Source organism: Chlamydotis macqueenii, chromosome 3, assembly GCF_036417535.1.
Source record: "Chlamydotis macqueenii isolate bChlMac1 chromosome 3, bChlMac1.mat, whole genome shotgun sequence".
Taxonomy (NCBI): domain Eukaryota; kingdom Metazoa; phylum Chordata; class Aves; order Otidiformes; family Otididae; genus Chlamydotis; species Chlamydotis macqueenii.
This window is the reverse complement of record NC_141558.1, coordinates 95,872,661-95,890,787: the sequence shown is the minus strand read 5'-3', so window position 1 is coordinate 95,890,787 and position 18,127 is coordinate 95,872,661. Positions and strand designations below refer to the sequence as shown.

At 41.5% G+C, this 18,127-nt stretch overlaps 1 protein-coding gene across 9 annotated transcripts in view; it reads right to left on the bottom strand.

The window, feature by feature from the left end:
• The window catches only part of LOC104480416 (guanine nucleotide-binding protein G(I)/G(S)/G(O) subunit gamma-4), a 109,480-nt gene that overhangs the window by 5,057 nt on the left and 86,296 nt on the right, over positions 1 to 18,127 (bottom strand). Inside the window, exons 1-3 of one of the 9 annotated variants that reach the window (XM_086745917.1) lie at positions 11,634 to 11,791; positions 11,328 to 11,482; positions 4,979 to 5,084 (exon numbers count right to left, since the gene is read on the bottom strand). In XM_086745917.1, the coding sequence (XP_086602043.1) occupies positions 4,979 to 5,074 (96 nt within the window). In that variant the 5' untranslated portion in view covers positions 5,075 to 5,084; positions 11,328 to 11,482; positions 11,634 to 11,791. Of the gene's footprint in view, positions 1 to 4,978; positions 5,085 to 6,412; positions 6,463 to 11,238; positions 11,261 to 11,327; positions 11,483 to 11,633; positions 11,792 to 11,953; positions 12,141 to 15,443; positions 17,635 to 18,127 lie in introns of those variants that run through there. The other 8 variants (XM_086745908.1, XM_086745911.1, XM_086745912.1 and 5 more) reach the window with 8 other exon arrangements.

Below are 18,127 nucleotides of genomic sequence, written 5' to 3'. Positions count from 1 at the left end.
CGAGCATCCCATTAAGGCTACAGCACCGACAGCTGCTTTAGCATGTGTCAGCACCAGAGGCTGCCTACTGCCCAATACTGTGCTTTGTTACTACACAAAACAACATGCTCATCTTCCCATTTGTGTCACGGAGGAAGTTAAATGAAGGCCACTCTGTCATAGCTTTCACTCACTTTTAGGTTTATTTGTAGCTGAATGCTCCAGGACAGTTTCAGAATAGCTTTTTTCAATAATTAAAATAAATGCATGTAATTCGAATATTCAAATGAAGCTAACACACATTTATCATTTCGGCTCTCCTACCCAATACAACTTAGTCTGCAGATTCAAAGTAATTTATACATATTGCAGAAATGGCTAAAGAAAAAGATCAGACTCCAGTTTGATTGATGAATTCTACCGGAATGTTAACACTTCAGTGGTTTTTTTAATCTTTTAAAATGCATAGATGGAAGGGATGGAGTATGTATGTATCACGCTGATCTCACATTTTATACAATTATTTTCATTCTATGTAGTGAAAAATACATCTGGTTGTTAAATTACCAAAAAAAAACCCCCAAAACCAACAAAACACTCAACCTTGATGCTTTAAAGGATTAATCTCAGGACGACTGTGGAATTTTACCATTGTGTTTCAGAATAACAGAGGTGATAAAACCAGACAAAGTTAGAACATAATCCTGTTAGCTGCACTAATAATTATAAGCTTCAATGACAGGGCAAAATGCTGCAATTACTATGTCATCTGTCTTGTCATGAATTGTGACTAATTACCATCCTTGCTATGACACCCACTCTGCTTATCCTTTACATCTAAAACAAAGAGATTCACACACATTTATTGGCAATCCCACCGCTTATCTCCCAACACTATTCAGAACCAGTTTGGAATATTTTCTACTTTCTTAAGAAAAAAGAAAATGGAATAATAATGGATACACCATGATTCTTAAATGTCAGAGCACTCCGCCTTGCTTTTCTGCTTGCAAAGAGAATATTAAATGGTGTTTCATTCTGGGGACAACTGTGATAAAGCACCAATATCATCTTTACTTTCTCAACTTTACTCCTATCATCTTCAGAAGACACATTATTCTACTAGTCATGAAGCCACTGTTCATCTCATTTAATTTGATGTTTCCTAGCTTGAAATCTGCACCTCCTGCTTTCTACTGACTTCTTCATTATAATTCTAGCTGTTCTTCCTTCTGTGGGGAAGTAAGACAGGTTCAATTTATGATCCTTTTGGGATTCTTACAGTTTACAGAAAACCACCAGTGTAATACTCCTTCCAACTGATCAATAACATCATCCTCCCCTTTTATGTTGCCCTGTCTCTTTCACACCTCAACATCAAGTTGTCTTTGTGGAACCTCAAAACACTGCCCTGCTTGCTGCTCTGACTCGTTATACGACTTGATTTTTAAATCAGTTGAAAAACAAAGAACACAGCAGGGAACGGGCAACTATCAACATACTTCTAGCTACAAGATTTTAATTGAGCAGTCCTAATTCTTGCTGGCTACAGCAGCTACGATGCACGGAAAACAAAATGCCTTTGTAGTAGAATAATTAGCTAGAACTTCTGATTTCCCTAGTCAATAATGCAGGCACTTTGAAAATGTCCTTTTTTAATGTTAACAATGCGGTCTTGTCTATTATGGGAACAACTACTTGGTTACAGCTACTCGCAAAACAGTGTTTAACTAAATTATTTGCAAAGCACTGATCTTTTGTTAAATGTCTAACTAGTTTAAGCAGATGTAAAAAAAGGGAAAGTTATTTTCTTCACCTTTACAGTTCTGATCTGGGAACTGAAAATCTCCTGTAAAAACCACTGGAAAGTCTCTCAGTAAAATTTGGCTACACTGAAACACACACTTAACTGTTTGCAAGATTAGAAAGAAAAGCAGATCTTGGGGGAATAAAAAGCCAACCAATCCCTTCTCACAATCCTTCATATACTTGTTCGAAGAAATTCTACTGTCATAGTTCAGCCCTGATCGGGACCAGACTACGCAGTCTCTCTCTCACTCCCCCCACCCTCCGAGAAAATAGAGGGAGATGACATAAGAAAAGCGGCTCGAGGTTTGAGATAAGGGCAGGGAGAAAATCCTTAAAGTTACCATTACAGGCAAAACAGACTCGACTTGGGGAAAACTATTCATTTATTACTAAAAACAACAGGAGAATGAGACAGAGAACAAGATAACCTCCCTCCACCCTTCCCTCTTCCCAAGCTTAACATTATCTCTACTGCCTTCCCCCACTGAGCGGCACAGGGGGGAAGAGGGAATGGGGGTCGCAGTCAGTCCATCACGCGATGTTTTATGCCGCTGCTTCATCGTCGGGGGAAGAACTCCTCACATCCCTCCCCTGCTCCATCATGGGGTCCCTCCCACGGGCCACAGTCCTTCAGGAAACTGCTCTGGCATGGGTCTTCTCTTCCACAGGGTGCTGTCTCTCCAGAACAGCTGTCCCAGCAGGCCCTCCAAGGGCCACAGCCACCTTCAGGCCTCCACCTGCCCCGGTACGGGGTCCTTCACGGGCTCCAAGTGGATCTCTGCTCCTCCGTGGACCTCCATGGGCTGCAGGGGGACAACCTGCTCCACCATGGTCGTCACCACAGGCTGCAGGGGAATCTTGGCTAGGAGCCGCATTACTCCTCCCCCTCCTTCTTCACTGACCTTGGCATCTGCAGCTGTTTCTCTCACAAGAAAAGTTCTTCATAACAGGCTGGCAGATGCCTCTCAGAATCTCTTCACATCATCCATCTCATCTCCTCTCCACTTCTTCCAGCTGGGCTGGGCCAAGTCGGGCCCAGTCGGCCACCTGGTGAGAGGCCAGAGGGTGAAGCCTGCAAGGCCCATGAGGCCTGCACCTCCCCCTCTGCACCTTTGCCCCTGCTCAGCTGCTTCACATCTTCTCTTTTTTTTTTTTTCTTTTTCTGTTTTTCCCTTCTTAAATACGTTATCACAGAGGCATTATCATGGGACATTCTGCTACCAATTGGCTCAGCCTTAGCCAGCAGCAGGTCCGCCCTAGGCCTGGCTGAGTCCACTGAACTCCAACTTGCCAGGGGAGCGACTTCTAGCAGTTTCCTACAGAAGCTACCACCTTAGGCCTCCCTTCACTAAACAAAACCAGAATATCTACAAATTAAGACATCAACCTTTTGCAAATCATATTTGGTTTATGTTGGTATAGAACTCACAGAATACTGAAACACATTAGATTTACTTTGGTGTCTTTTTGGTCCCAAGCTGTTTTGAAAAAGTCAAATAATTGCACTTTCAAGCTATCTGGTTTTTAGGTCTACCACAGTTGCTAATAACTGTGTTCTTTTTTAATTAAACCAACTGTAAAAATAATCTATGTCTTCCTTACATATGTAATTAAGAACTTTATATTTCTAGTTAATGAACCTATCTGCATAACTGAGCTAATGATGTGGTGTGTGATAGTTACCACTGATTCTATAACAGCAAATTTAAGAAAATCTACTAAGTATCAACAATTTTAAATTCCAATAAATTGAGCCATATTTTTCCAATGCTTTCCTCTGCCATTCATGCACACCCACTCCTGCTTGTCGCTTCTATTGTTCATGGGACGCTTAGGGACATGGTTTAGTAGTGGACTTGGCAGTGTTAGCTTCATGGTTGGACTCAATGATCTTAAAGGTCTTTTCTGATCTAAATGATTCTATGATTCTATGCAGCTGCAATATGAACTGGATCAGGGGACTAACCCCATCCAACACTGAAAAGGCAGACCTTCCCTTACTGAAGGAAACAGAAATACCTGTCCCTGTGAACAGGCATCTATTACATGACAAATTTGTCAAGAGACTACACAAGATAGAAACTACAGTTTTGTAAATTCAATGGTCTTATAAGACATTGCTAAAAACTGCAACAAAGTGGAACAACTGAAATTTGTATTTTCACATAAGCAAGATTCACTACTCATGTGAATGGCACTAATATTTCTGAATTATAAATACTATATTTCTAATTAGTAGGTTTATTATCTGATACTATTTAAAAATAATAATTATATAACTATTTCTCCCATGCTGACTACATGCAGGATTTCAGCACACAGGATGGAAGGACAAACAGACTGAGTTAAGACTACACGAAGATTTAATGTACAACATTTGTAAACCATCTTACTGAGTTTGTAATCTCAGTTATAGTTAGTTTGTAACAATTCAGTTACAGTTGTTTGCAGATAAATTGATTATGTAAATGCATCCATTTTCAGGTGCTTGATTTATTCACAAAATTTTAGCCTAGTGGAAGGCAGAATGACAGGGAAGAATAATTCCACAATCTTTTCTGGTTAAAAATGTTGAGAACCTCTGTTTAAGAGGGCCTTTAGTTAACATTTAATCCACATACATTTAGAGGCATGATAAAACCAAATCTTCATATACAACAGGCTATCAAGTGGTTTGTTACTACACAAACTACTTGAAGAATCATAACTGAACATTGCAATCATACAGATTTTTTGCGCAATAACGTCTGTGCTAAAATAAAACAAATCAAAGCAATTCAGCTCAGCTCATCATTATTCAAAAGTATTGCAATATCTTTAAGCCTTATTCCAGTTCTTAAAGGACAGCTTACCCTATCACTGAAAAACCTGAGCTGCACTTATATTCAGCTACGGGCGACAAAGTAGAGCACCTGGGCATTTGCCAGCTGATTTTAAGTATTTCACAAAATACCACTTTTGACAGATGTAGAAGGCACTCATACAGAGGCAGACTAGACACCAGTCTTTGAAAATCACTTCACTAGAGCCAAGCAGTTAGTATGTCACTAATTCACAGTACTGAATACCGTTTTATAGCTCAACATAGAATTTTGAATTCAGCTGATTGAGTCTTTCTGCAATATTAAAGGAAGGCTGTACCACAAACTAGTGAGTGAATTCAAAGTATCAACAATAAGACTAAGTTTACCTTCATCCTATCCATGTATGCTTCCATTTTCAATTGCTCCACAGCTTTCCTGGCTTGAGATATACTGGTTGTACTGTTTGACACTAGTTCCTTCATTTTGTTTTTCCTAGAAGAGACAAAGTTGAGACAATTTAAAACTATAGGTAGCAAATACAGCAATTAGTGAGAAGACAGTTATCTGAAATCTAACCATCCCTTGCCCACTATATTGACACTGCCAGGCTGTCGGTCACAAATACAAACCGGACACCATTTATTTCTGTTCTCTTGTTCAATAGCACCTTATTGCATTGCATATTTGCATTCTCCACTGCCAGTACTCAGTCTGAATTCTGCAAACAACATACAAATGCAGAGTTGATGGTCATTATTTCAGTGTAGAAATGGTTGCCCTTGTTCAGACCGCCAACGCAGAACAGCTGTTCACAAACGGACCTTGCAGCCATTACCCAGTTTGGCTCCAACCCCAGCTGCACCTAGTGAAGTTCAGAAATGTGTGCAGTGGAAATGAATGCCACATTGCTTTCATCAAGCGTCAGAAAGAGAGAGATTTCAAAATAGAGAACAAGTCGAAGTTCTGACTACAGATTTAAGGAGTTTAGAAATTAAATAAAAGATCGAGAAGAAATAATGCAGTGGTTTCCAACATTTTGCTTACCCATGTCAGTGTTTAGTTTTCTTGCATTGCTACACCCTGAGGGCTTGCGGGTAAGTCAACTTGTTATCATGCAGCCCTCAGCATTGTTACCAGATTAGTCAAGACTACTATATTGGTACCTTGAATAAATTTATAACATACATGACCTAGGTGGTCTGCATGCCAGGAGACCTCATGCTGACACCATTATGCAGGACTGGTCCAGCACAAGTTAAGAGTTACTATTTTGAAGTCGCTGGAAGTTGGGCTAAGCCAACTTAGATCCAGACAACCTAGACTAGTTACATTACTTGTATGCAGTACTTGTAGAGCAGTAAAAGTGCTGTTTACCTGTCTGGTGTGTAAGGGGCCCTTTGTCTTGAAGCCTCCTTGGAAACTACACTCAGAGGCGCTGATGTGATCTGAAGTAGTTGAAGAGTGTTTGGAAAGGGTGTCACAACCACCAAGGTTGACACAAATAAGAGAGGGTAAGATCCAGCCAAAAAGATCCTAGTAAAACTAGGTGCTGAGGTTTCAGTCAGCCAAAACATTCACCTATGATCCTGTATATATGGTGTTGCACAAGTGCCACCTGAAGCAAGATTAGTTTAGCACCGAGAGTTAGAAACCAATGCAAAGTTACGCAATCCAAAGGACACAGGGTATGAGAAGGATATGGGAGGATGAGCAAACACACTAAAGGAGACATTTTGTATTTCTGTCAAGAGAGTTTTAGGCTCAGATCTTTCAAAATACAGAACTACAGAAATTTATCTTCTTGAAACTCAATAGCTTACCTGATCCAGTCACTGGGGTATGAGATACAAACAGGAAATTAAGGAGGACACAGAAAATGTTCTTGTAAAAAAAAAATTATATACACACCTTAAGCACGGTAGTCAACAGAAGTACACAGTCCAGAGCACAAAAAGAACAGAGGAATAACTTTTAAACTGCATGGATTTTGCAAAACACAGATGTTGAAAGACAAGGCAAAGACAGCTGTTTCTTCTCCTTTCTAACATCGGTAACCCGTGCTGTAAAAGGGGATGGTAGAACACAAATATGACGGTGAACCATGCTCAACACTAATCTGAAAAAGCAAAACAAGCTTTTTCAGCACTTGTATAAGTGTAGGCAGGGGAAATGCTACCTTAAAATATATTAACCGTGCCAAATAAAACAAGAGCTTTAATATATGCCAAGACAAAGAACAGGTTTTCTGTACATGTGTGTGTCATTTGAATGGAACATAAGCTTCCCCCTTGCATGCACCCTGACGAACTAAAATCATGTCAGAACGCATTAGCTCTCTCTTTTTTTTTTTTTTTTTGTCTTGGTCTTTGTTTACAATCTTTGAACTCATATTCCTCACAAGGCACAGGATTAAATACATGTGGAGGAACTGGCTTTGCATAAAATGCCACGTACGGTACAAAAGCCCACAACCAACCTACAGCCTCCAGACAATTTTCAGATGTGTTTTGACTCACAATGGACAAGTGGAAAGGATATGAGGAGGAGGTTCTGAATTACAGTTAACCTCTGGACTTTTTGTTCAGCAACCCCCTAGCTTTTAAGTCTTGACCTATCCATAAAGAGAAGAATAAACACATTTATCTTCGTTCAGAAAACGATATCCCCACAAATATTAATAATTTAAATTTTGTTATCATTTCCACAGCTAGACTACTAATGACCACAGGGCCAAAAAAGTCAAAGCTAAATGAAGTCACAGAGCCATTTCTACATTTGCCACAGCCCAAGTCCAGAGGCAAATTAGAAATTTAATTTTGAAGAATACACTTAAATTAAACTGAATTAAGCAACTGAAACTCCATGAGCAGTCCAGAGAACTCCAGATCTCCCAAGTTGTCTGGCAACTCATTCACTCAAACTATAAAAGTTACAAACATTAGAGCTAGACCATTTGAACTGTCACTAGCTGCACTGAAGTTGGTGAGAAAACTTTGTAGTACTTCCAGCTAGTTTTTAAGTTTCTACTGAATAAGAGATTGAGCTAAGACCATAATGGAATTTTGAAAAGGCTATTAGGCATAAAAATGCTTTAAAAAATCCAAACTGTGTTTCCAAAACAATGCCACAAACATAGTACATCCTTACCTATATTCTGAAACAACAAATGGGGGAAAATTTAAAAAAAAAAAGTACCTTCTCTGGTAAACTATTTAGCGATTTCAGAAAACAATCAGAATAAGAGGTTTCATAAAAAGAACTTTAAAAAAGAAAAAAGTCTGGTACTAGGTTTTTCAGCCACTGGAGAATATTTCAGCTTACCCCGAGTAAGAGGTTTGTTTATATCTGAAGCACAAATATTTGTTCTGTTCCAAATCCTGCTCCTACCCTGGCCTTCACACACACTTAAATATTTAACTACTGTATTTCTGGAAGTGCTTAGAATCCATAAGTATCTAATCTCTTTTTTTTCATACAGACAGTTCTGGTTCCAGAACTTTAAAAGACCGATTTCTCCTGTTTAACATTTCACTTACAAAGCTACATATACCTCTGCCTTCTCTCACTCTCTGCAAATACAGTACATCTTTGCACATCAGTTAAGGCCCTATTATATATGAATTGATGTTGACAATGAGAGTTGTACTCACTGGTCCTGAACTGGTCCTCTTTGCAGATAAAGCTTTGGCTGAGACTTGGTTCTGCTGTCCTTAGGACCTGTGATATTCTTTAATAACCTTAAGTTTAATATTCTTCAATGAAATAATACTGTTACTCAGAAATAAAGCTCTGGAGGGAAAAGAAATTTTTAATAACAAGAGTCTATTACACATCCTCTCCTTGAGCAATCATCCTCTGCAATGTGAGGAAGCCTCCTCCTTCAAACATCCTCTCATGGGATCTCTCTCAGTGTTTCCTTTGAGGCTGCAGCCTGACAATTGGCTCTGACCCTGTCTCAAGATGGCTCCTTTTAAATAGTCAAGTTTTCCCAAGGCCTTTAGATGCCTGGGATGGCACAACTACCTTTGTGTTGTATCTGGGGGGTAGCCTACAGGATCACAGAATGATAGTTTGGGCTGGAAGGGACCTTTAAAGGTCATCTAGTCCAACCCCCCTGCAAGGACCAGGGACATCTCCAACCAGATCAGGTTGCTCAGAGCCTCATCCAACCTGGCCTTGAATGTTTCCAGGGATGGGGCATCCACCACCTCTCTGGGCAACCTGTGCCAGTGTTCCACTACCCTCAACGTAAAAAAATTTCTTCCTTATATCAAGTCTGAATGCCTCTCCTTCTAGTTTAAAACCATTATCCCTAGTCCTATCACAACAGGCCCTGCTAAAGAGAGTCTCCCCGTCTTTCCTGTAGGCCCCCTTAAGGTACTGGAAGACCACCCTAAGGTCTCCCTGGAGCCTTCTCTTCTCCAGGCTGAACAGCCCCAACTCTCTCAGCCTGTCCTCATAGGAAAGGTGCTCCAGCCCTCTGATCATCTTCGTGGCCCTCCTCTGGACTCTCTCCAACTGGTCCATGTCCTTCTTATGTTGGGGGCTCCAGAGCTGGGCACACTACTCCAGGTAGGGTCTCACAAGAGCAGAGTAGAGGGGCAGAATCACCTCCCTCAACCTGCTGGCCACATTTCTTTTGGTGCTCAAAAGGAATAACTTCTCCCCATGTTTTAAATTACCTAAAAAGCCTTGAATCAGAAATTACTCAGCTGGGTTCACTGATGTTCATGCCTGGATTTTTTCCAGCAGCCCCTTATTACGTTAGATCAATACACACATACATAGGTCCTGATAATCACCGTAGTTACAGTAACTATGTTAGTGATCAGACTACGTGCAGTCTACATGGTACTGATGCATGTCAGCAGACCTGGATTATACAGGAGCTCATTTATCCAGTGTATTTTCATGCAGCGCATTGAGCTCATCAATCGAGTCTTCTGCGACTCTTCTCTTTTAAGGGGAACGTTGATCACGTTAATAAAGAATAGTGCCAGCAGCTACACGGCCTTTTTCTACCAAGTAGTTTCTGCTGACTGGCACACCATGCTAGCCAGGCGTTTCCTAAGGCATTGCTCCTGAAAGCTGCGTAGCGACAGCCTCCTAGGCAGCTGAATTTTCTGGAGTTTGGGGTTTTTTTACCTCATATGAACTTCATCCTTTTTCTGGGTGCAGTTAACTCATTTGTGCCAAAGATCTTAATCTCCAGGGCTCATAAAAATACTCATGAAGAGCAACTTTTCTTTATTTGTTTTTAGAACAGATTAGATTGTACCCAACAGCACTTCAAAGGCCAGCTTATCTTATGATAACCCAGGCAGTTGCATAAATATTTGCAGGTACAGCTTGACCTTGCATATGGGTAAGGACTGCAACCTACTTTTACCAAACTTTATAAACACTTGTTAGCAAAATGCAGAAAAAAATTGAAAAATTTTATAACATGGAAGCAAAATACAATTTTCAAGCTCTTCAGTATGGATTTATACAAGCAACAGGGATTAAAAGCTGCACTGCAAATTTCCCCCCTTGCACTTCCAAGTGCAATCTTAAAAGGCCATACCAAAAGACTGACCTGTGGAATTCAATCTAAAAAGCCCTAAACTAAATTGTTGCCTTCTATTTTCTTTCAACAATCTAAAGTGGTCAACTTGAAATCACTAGACTAGAGAATCTGGGGTTCACATCTCTGAAGAACACCTTCCACACAAGCTCTGAACTGCTTGAACCAAACAGATGCCAAACTGGCATATCAAAGGAAAAAGGAAGAGGAGGAAAAAAAAAAAAAGAAAAGGAGTTCTACATTTGCTATTTAGGTAAGAGAAATTTAAGAAATACCTCAGGACTAAGAGCACTAGCTAGCTGTGCTAGCATCACTGTCTGTGCGACATAGGTGGACATTTAATTTCCCCTTCATCTGCAGTGCATGAAGGGGACAGGAACAACTGCCCCTGCTACCTCAGTTCTTAGGCCAAGATTTATCACACCTGATGTAGCTCTGCAAACAGAGAGGGAAGGTAAGGAATCCTTCCACTTTCTCTGTCCCGTGGCTGCATGAAGAAATAATAGAAAACTACTACAATTTTATACTCCATCTACTAAGGAGAAGCTTAGTAGTCCAAGCAGAAATAATTAAAGGCAAGACTACTGTCAGTGATATGGAGACAATGTAATGTTCATTTCATAAATATGGTGACTTTGAAAATAACTGCTGATCGTGTAACTGTAAAACAGCCAAACTTCAATGGCTCAGTTTCCATCTAACATAAGTACTGCACCTAGTCCAACTATCAAGCTTCAAAAATTCTTGCCACCATGCCCAAATCTTTTATCCAAAAATATCATCTTGCTTCTCACCACTTAAAAATCTAAGGAAACAGCGGCTGAACGCATGTGACATTTCACAATGACAATCCTCTCGTGTAATATATCTGTCATCAGCATACAGGTTATGCGCACGTGCAGTCCAGCAAACCATCAGAGATCCAGAAGGTCCGAGACAGAAAGATGAGACCTACCTACTATTTTACTTCTTTGGCTAACTTTAAAAGATAGTTGTGACCTTTTAAAGCAAGATAGGGGGAAGTTTGATTATTTTACTTAAATTTTGTTTAAAATGTATTTGAACTGCATTGTAACGTACAAAGTAGAGAAAACGCCTCTGAGAAGCTCAGCGCTTTATTAGCCACAGGACAGAAACGTTTTTCTTGCCGTTATTCCCAGATTTCTCACTGCGCTACCTTAAGCGTGTTGCTGCGCAGCAGTTTACAGCACCGCACGTTCACAGCCACCGCCAGCAGCAGCTGGGCACTGAGATCTACTCCTCCGCCACTGCCATCCAGGCAGCAGGAAAAGCTGCCACTTTCCCGCGCCTTCACACCAGCCAGCTGCGGGGAGAGGAGGAAGCAGGCTGGGCAGAAACCCCAGCTCACCGCCCGCGGGAAGGGGTACCCGCGGCCAAAGCCGGTTTTTCGGAGAAGGACGATCCCGGCACCCCACCCCCGCGAAGACAGGGACGGCGAAACCCAAAGCCCGAACCTGACCGTTGCGGTAACCGGGTAACTCCACGCGGCGCGGGCACCGGCGGCTGAGGGTGGCGTTGTTTACCGGCGGCGGAGGCGCGCGGGTGCTGCCCCGGCTTCCCCGGGACACCAGAGCTGCCGTAGCGACGGAGAAACCCCCGCGCGTAAGCACCGCTACCCCGCAATCCCCCCGCCGGGCTGGCGCCCCAGCCAGAGCCGCCCCCACCCGCCCTGCCCTGCGCGCCCCCGTCCAACCGCCCTCATGCCGCCTCGCCCCACCCGCCACCTTTTCCCGCACAGCGGCGGGGTCTGGCCCGGCGCCGGCGGGGCACTCACCGTGCGGGTGTGGCGGCGGGCAGAGAGGAAGGCTGCTGACAGCCTGGCTCGGTGCCCGGCAGCGGCACATGGCGGGGCCGGCGCTGACGGGCGGGGCGGGGCGGCCGCGGCCAACGGCCGCCATCCTCGCGCCTCCCGCCCCTCGGCCGAGGCGGCGCCCTCCGCCTTCCCCGCGCAGCGGGCGCGGCCGTTAACGGCCCCCAGCCGCCCGCAGAGCACCGGGCGGGAAGCTGGCCCTGGCCCTGAGCGGAACGCCGCACCCCGCTGTCCCGTCTCCGAGCTTTGCCTTCCTCCGCCCCGGGCAGAGGCACCCGTCAGCAGCGGGCTGGCCAGCTCTCGCCCTCTCTTTATTGCCCCAGCCACCTGCTTCCCCCATTCCAGCAGTCGCTAGGAAGCCAAGAGCCATCCGGGTGGCTCTGAAACATCGAACAGGCAAAGCTTGTACGACACGGGGGTTTTGGGTAAGAGACCAGACTGCCTGTCCCGTCCTCACGCCAAAAAAAGGAATGAAGAAATAAAAAAAGCCCAGTGTGAAAAAATGAACCTCTGTGGAAAAGGGACCACTGAGACTCACCTTGTGAAGGCTGGTGTGTCAGAATAAAGCGCTTGAGCGTTATAGATAAATTTTTATATACTTCTCAGTTACAAATTTGAGAGTCAGTCATAAAGGTCAGCAGCAGTTCAAGTGCCAATGAGCATTTTTAACTGAAAAATGAGTCTGCCCCAATAATTCACATGTTGGCAGAAGTACCGTCACCGCAGTCTCATTTATTTTGCTCCCCAGTAAGGTGGCTGTTCACGCTGGAGAGACATACATTTGTCACCCTTTTCTCTTACCCCTCCATCAGCGCTTTTTCTCATTCCATCTTAACAGAGCAGAAGCATTTCCAAGTCACATTTATTTTCTATACAAAAGAGAAGAGGGAAGAGCTCTGTTGTTAAAGGTGCTTTGGAGGAAGGGCAGCCTCTTTGCAGACTGAGTCAATGGCTTTTAGGGAGGTAGCCTGGGAGAAGGAAATGCAGCAGGAAGATGGTAAACATTACTGGAAATAAATAGGTAAGTTCCTAAGTTTACCTTAACTGGAGTTCCTGAAACCGATTGGAAGCTTAACTGACCCATGCTGCTCCTGCTTCATTCACATTTAATTGCATCACTGTTCTACAAAAGGCTCTATTTACCAGACAAAGGATTTACGTGCTCTTAGACAAAGAGCACTTGCTAGATGGTTCAAATAATCAGACAGTTGTCACCAATTTACACAGTATTTTTACCACTGGATTCTAAAAAATTATTCTTTAAGCTAAAATATAAGAGGCAAAATGGCTGTTTTAAAGTTTATTTTCAGCATGTATTTTACAGAACATGTTTTCTTTTTAATCTGCAAACTCGTATGTTCCACCACAACCAGGAGTCTCCTACCAGAGTTGGTCCATAGGCTTTGAATGCAATACCTGTACCAGCTAGCATGGATTTCTGTTCCTTGAATCACAGAATGGTTTGGGTTGGAAGGGACCTTTAAAGGTCATCTAGTCCAACCCCCCTGCAAGGAGCAGGGACATCTCCAACCAGATCAGGTTGCTCAGAGCCTCATCCAACCTGGCCTTGAATGTTTCCACGGATGGGGCATCCACCACCTCTCTGGGCAACCTGTTCCAGTGTTCCACAACCCTCATTGTAAAAATTTTTTTCCTAGTATCTAATCTAAATCTACCTCCCTCTATTTTGAAACCATTACCCCTTGTCCTGTCACAACACACCCTACTGAGAGTCTCTCCCCTTCTTTCCCGTAGGCCCCCTTGAGCTACTGAAGACCGAATATACATGAACTAGCCCCTGATGAGGGCCTTATTAAACTGTGTTAGAGAATTTGGATTTTTAATTTTTTTTTTTTCTGGGAATGCTAGCTCAAAGCTGGAAACAGTGAGCAAGCTCATGTTTTCACTCAACTACTTTTCTGCTGGGTAGCCCAGGGTATTGCAAGAGCCTACTCTGACTAGTCACGTATCTTAATCCTCTTTCAAAAGGGACCTGCCCAAGTTGTGAAATACACAGCACCACCTATTACAGAAATCCAGATGCAAAATCAGTGGCTTTTTGACCCCACTCCAGAGCAGTAATGGCAACTACATCTCTACATAGAGGTCATTTGTCAATAGTTTGTAGTTTACCACAGTAGCAAAGAAAACAGTGCTGTCTGTACCTCTAGAAGCTTCACTAATGTTCCAGTGGATATTTTTCAAGGCAAGCAGAGCTTTTAAATAAAAAAATAATTATTACAAAATAAAAAATATAAAAATAAAAATGAAAATAATTCTTTTTTAAATAAAAGTGCTTTTTTTTTGTTTTATTTTTTTTTGTGACAGAGTAGCAGTATATGGAAACATGGCTTCTATTTGCATATACAAGAAAAAAAAAAAGACAATACAGCTTTAAACAAAACAAAGCATGAAGAAAACTGAACAGTAAACTAGAAGTTTGTCAGTAGCAAACCAGATGTTATTTTCCCCCTACTGCTCTCTAGAGTTCTGTCTACAAAATGCAAAGTAAAATCAAGAAACCCCGGAGGATGGGGAGGTTCTTACTCAGTCTCAAGGAACTCTTTCAACTCTTTCTCCAAAAACAGATGTAGTTTAAATGCAAAGAAGGTCCTTGAAGTTAATATTTTAGAGTCAAAGTCAAAAGGTGTTTTTATTTCATCACAGGAACCATTTTTCCTGCAGAAAATTTTATGATGTTTAATTCAGTTCACAGATACAGTTCTCTACTGATTTTCTTCTGTTTCTCCTATCCATTGCCATGACTTTGTCTGAACAGTGGATCTCAAACCTGAAATGAGGGTTCCCTTTTTCAGTAATGGCTTGGAGAATCCTTCTCCTCTCCCCACCGTGAGAGAATACCTAGCTATTGCCTCTCCATCCCTTTCTCACCACAACTGGAACATAATGATCTGGGTTTACCACAGAATCCTGCAAGTGGTATCAGACAGGTAGGCCTTGTCACAAGAACCTCTCCCAAACCCTGGCTTCCAACAGGAAGAGCTGTGCATCCTCTGCCAGAAGCTTCCCAGAGATCCCAGTCTCCAGCTTCCACCCAGCACCTTTTTCTTCCTTCCCTCAGAGAATCCAGAGTGGAGCTGCTTTTCTGCCTTTCTGTAGCTCAGTTAGGTTTTCAGGGAGGAGGCAGCTGGGAGTACAGGGAACGTGTCTGCTTTGAGAGCCATCACTTCATCCGAATTGTAGCCACAGATCCTATGGGACAGAAGGACACATGCACACATGTGCAAGGTGATATGCCTAGGGTTTCCCCACTTCCAATCTTATACCCCTCCCCATTCAGTTTGACAGCCACATGATGTAGTCCATAAACATGCTCATTTCATGATTTTTAAAATACAAGACATGAGAACCAGCAGAAATTGGTCTGGAGCAAGGTGTGCAAGATCCCCAAAAGAAGAGGTGAAACTAAGCCAAAAACATGTTTCTAATCATCTCAGTTTGGTACAAAGATCGGTTTATTACCCAACAATGTGACAGTGTATATACAATGACAGTGTGGAATGAGACATTTACAGGAAGTTTCAGTACCTCATGCACAGATACTATTGCAATGTTATTGTAATAGTTCCAGACTTATGCTGAATAAATATTCCTTGCTTCAAAAAATCATTTTTACTTTTACACAAAAATAGATAATATTGCACTCTTTACAAGGCCAGCAATTTTGCATATTGATTTGTAACAAGTGGAATTCTACTTTATAAAAATAAGCCTTTGTGAGCAACACCCCAAACCAGGGAGCACAAAAGCACCCCAAACCCACAATACTTGTATTCTTTTTTCCTCTTAAATAAAGTACATCACTTCAACATGAGCCAAGAAGCTTTTCAGTCTGTGTTTGGACCTTCCATTAACATTTAGACAGTGAAAAACATGACTAAAGCCATCCCATACAATGCTGCTACAATATATGCAGTTTAAAATTCAGTTCATACAGTATGTAGCCACTTGTTGAACTGAACTAAAGATCAGCCTTTGTCATGGACTATGAGAATATTTTTCTTAAGTTTTTCTAGTTTGAAAAGTTCTTCAGAAATTCTTGCAACTTCCTTATTGAAGATGGGAATTTTCAAAAGAAGTGTAAAGATTTCTTGTGTGTACATCATCTTCATCACAACTTGACAATTTCATATACAGTGTTTTGAAGGCAGATGAACCTTAAACAGGAGAAGATACAGCAGTTCATCTGTATGGCAATAGTGGAACATGTCAATGACGAAAAAGCAAACCAATTTAAGAGAAAAATGTAACTACATTAGACTTGCGTAGCATTCTTGTTTTACCATTCGCATGACTAGTAGGCACTCATTCACGGTGTCAGGTTTAGAGGTCTTCAAATCCATCAACTGAAATGTTAATTTTCAATCTGGCCTAAGAATTCAAATTTGTTAAGCCTTTCACAATGGAGGCTTTTTTTTTTCTCCCCCTCTCAAAAAAATAGCACCTAGGAATAAATAACATATTTGCACAGTGTATCTGTGTAAACTCTTCCAAATCATCTGATGCCTATGAACATTGATTATTCAAGCAGTTAGATTCAAACATTTTACAGTGTATTGAACTTCAGTGACACTAGAACAGGAACACATCTGTGCCTTCTTTAATTTTTTTTTTTTTTTTTTTTTTTTTAGAACTCTGGAAGATAAGCTGTGTGTGTATATAGTATATATTCTGCCACAGAATTGGAATAGCTAGGTGTTACAAAGTTAGGGGGTTAACCTGACATTAAAAAACAAAACCAAAACATGATCAAACTATTGCTTCATGATGCCATGAGGTGTCTGCCCATTACTAAGACAAATATTTCATTTTTGCTTGTTGTAAAGACTATTATATATAGCAGAGAAGATTAACAGAGAGAACTATAATATTAACAGAAGGCAAAAATGACAAATATAAAGATAACAGAAATTCAGTTTTTAGCATTACAATACAATAAGATGGTGCAAAAAGCACCTACTAAGTTCTTTGCTTCTCAAAAAAAGCAATTTTAAGTGGTCTTGGATTTTTAAGTTTTGGGTTGCTTATCCCAGAGCTAACTACACCACGCTGAACCAATCAGATATACATATGCTGACATTTTGATAGATATTTACAGAACTTTACGCTGCCGATATTTTACAACATAAGAGGGGGAATAAGCATTATCAATAAATTTTTTTAAATACTTCTGTCCAAGAAGTGATTTAAAAAAATACTATTATGTTTTATATTGCAGCATTTTGACTTGTGTCTTAGAGCATTTATGAGTCACTTTGCTGGTACTGGAGTATATGACCAGAGCTTCCTGGTGACCTAGATATGCTTCAGGTTTGTGTACGCACATACGCAATTTTACAACCACCTCAGACTGCTCTTTTTGAAAACCTGTTCATTCATTCCAGAGACATTCAAAGTACTTTGAAATCCAGTTAAATAAGAGATTCTATGATCTGTTTTGGATTTAAAGTGCATCAGAAACATGAGTTAGCAGCAAAAATAGTCATCACCCAGCCGCATAGCTGCTAAGGAATGAATAGAACATGGGTAACTTCAAGCGCTGCTGGTCCTTGCGACACCAAGCTATAACATTTCCATCACTATTCGCTGTGAACAAGTGATGCCCATCACAGGAAAATGTAAGGCTGAAAAACAAGACGACAATATATTTTTATATCTGATTTGACTATTTAAAATGCTAGAAGACATTTAAAATCCAAAAGAGTATAGCCAAAGATTAGCTCTCAGGCAAGGCCCAGTGAGTACAGTAACATAGTAATATGTTTGAATATATCTGCTTATTTATTTTCATAACCAAACAGGCTGAACTGCAGCTTTGTCCAGCACTCCAACATGCCATGCATGGGTAGGGTCAGAAAAGGACAGGATCAGTAGCAGCATCCTTACTCTCTCCCTGGACTGCCCCTTCTACCTCTGAAAGGAAGGCTTTTCAGCAACAGAACTCAGCGCCCTCTGAACTTGCTCGCGGACAACGGCAGAAACTAAATCCATCAGATTTCATGGCACAGCAAAGGACTTTTGTTCAGCTGGGCATTTCTTAAGCTGTAATGGTACTAAAGCCCTTCAGTGATGCCATGGGTAATGTTAGATAGCATGAAGGTCAGCATCCATTTTCTG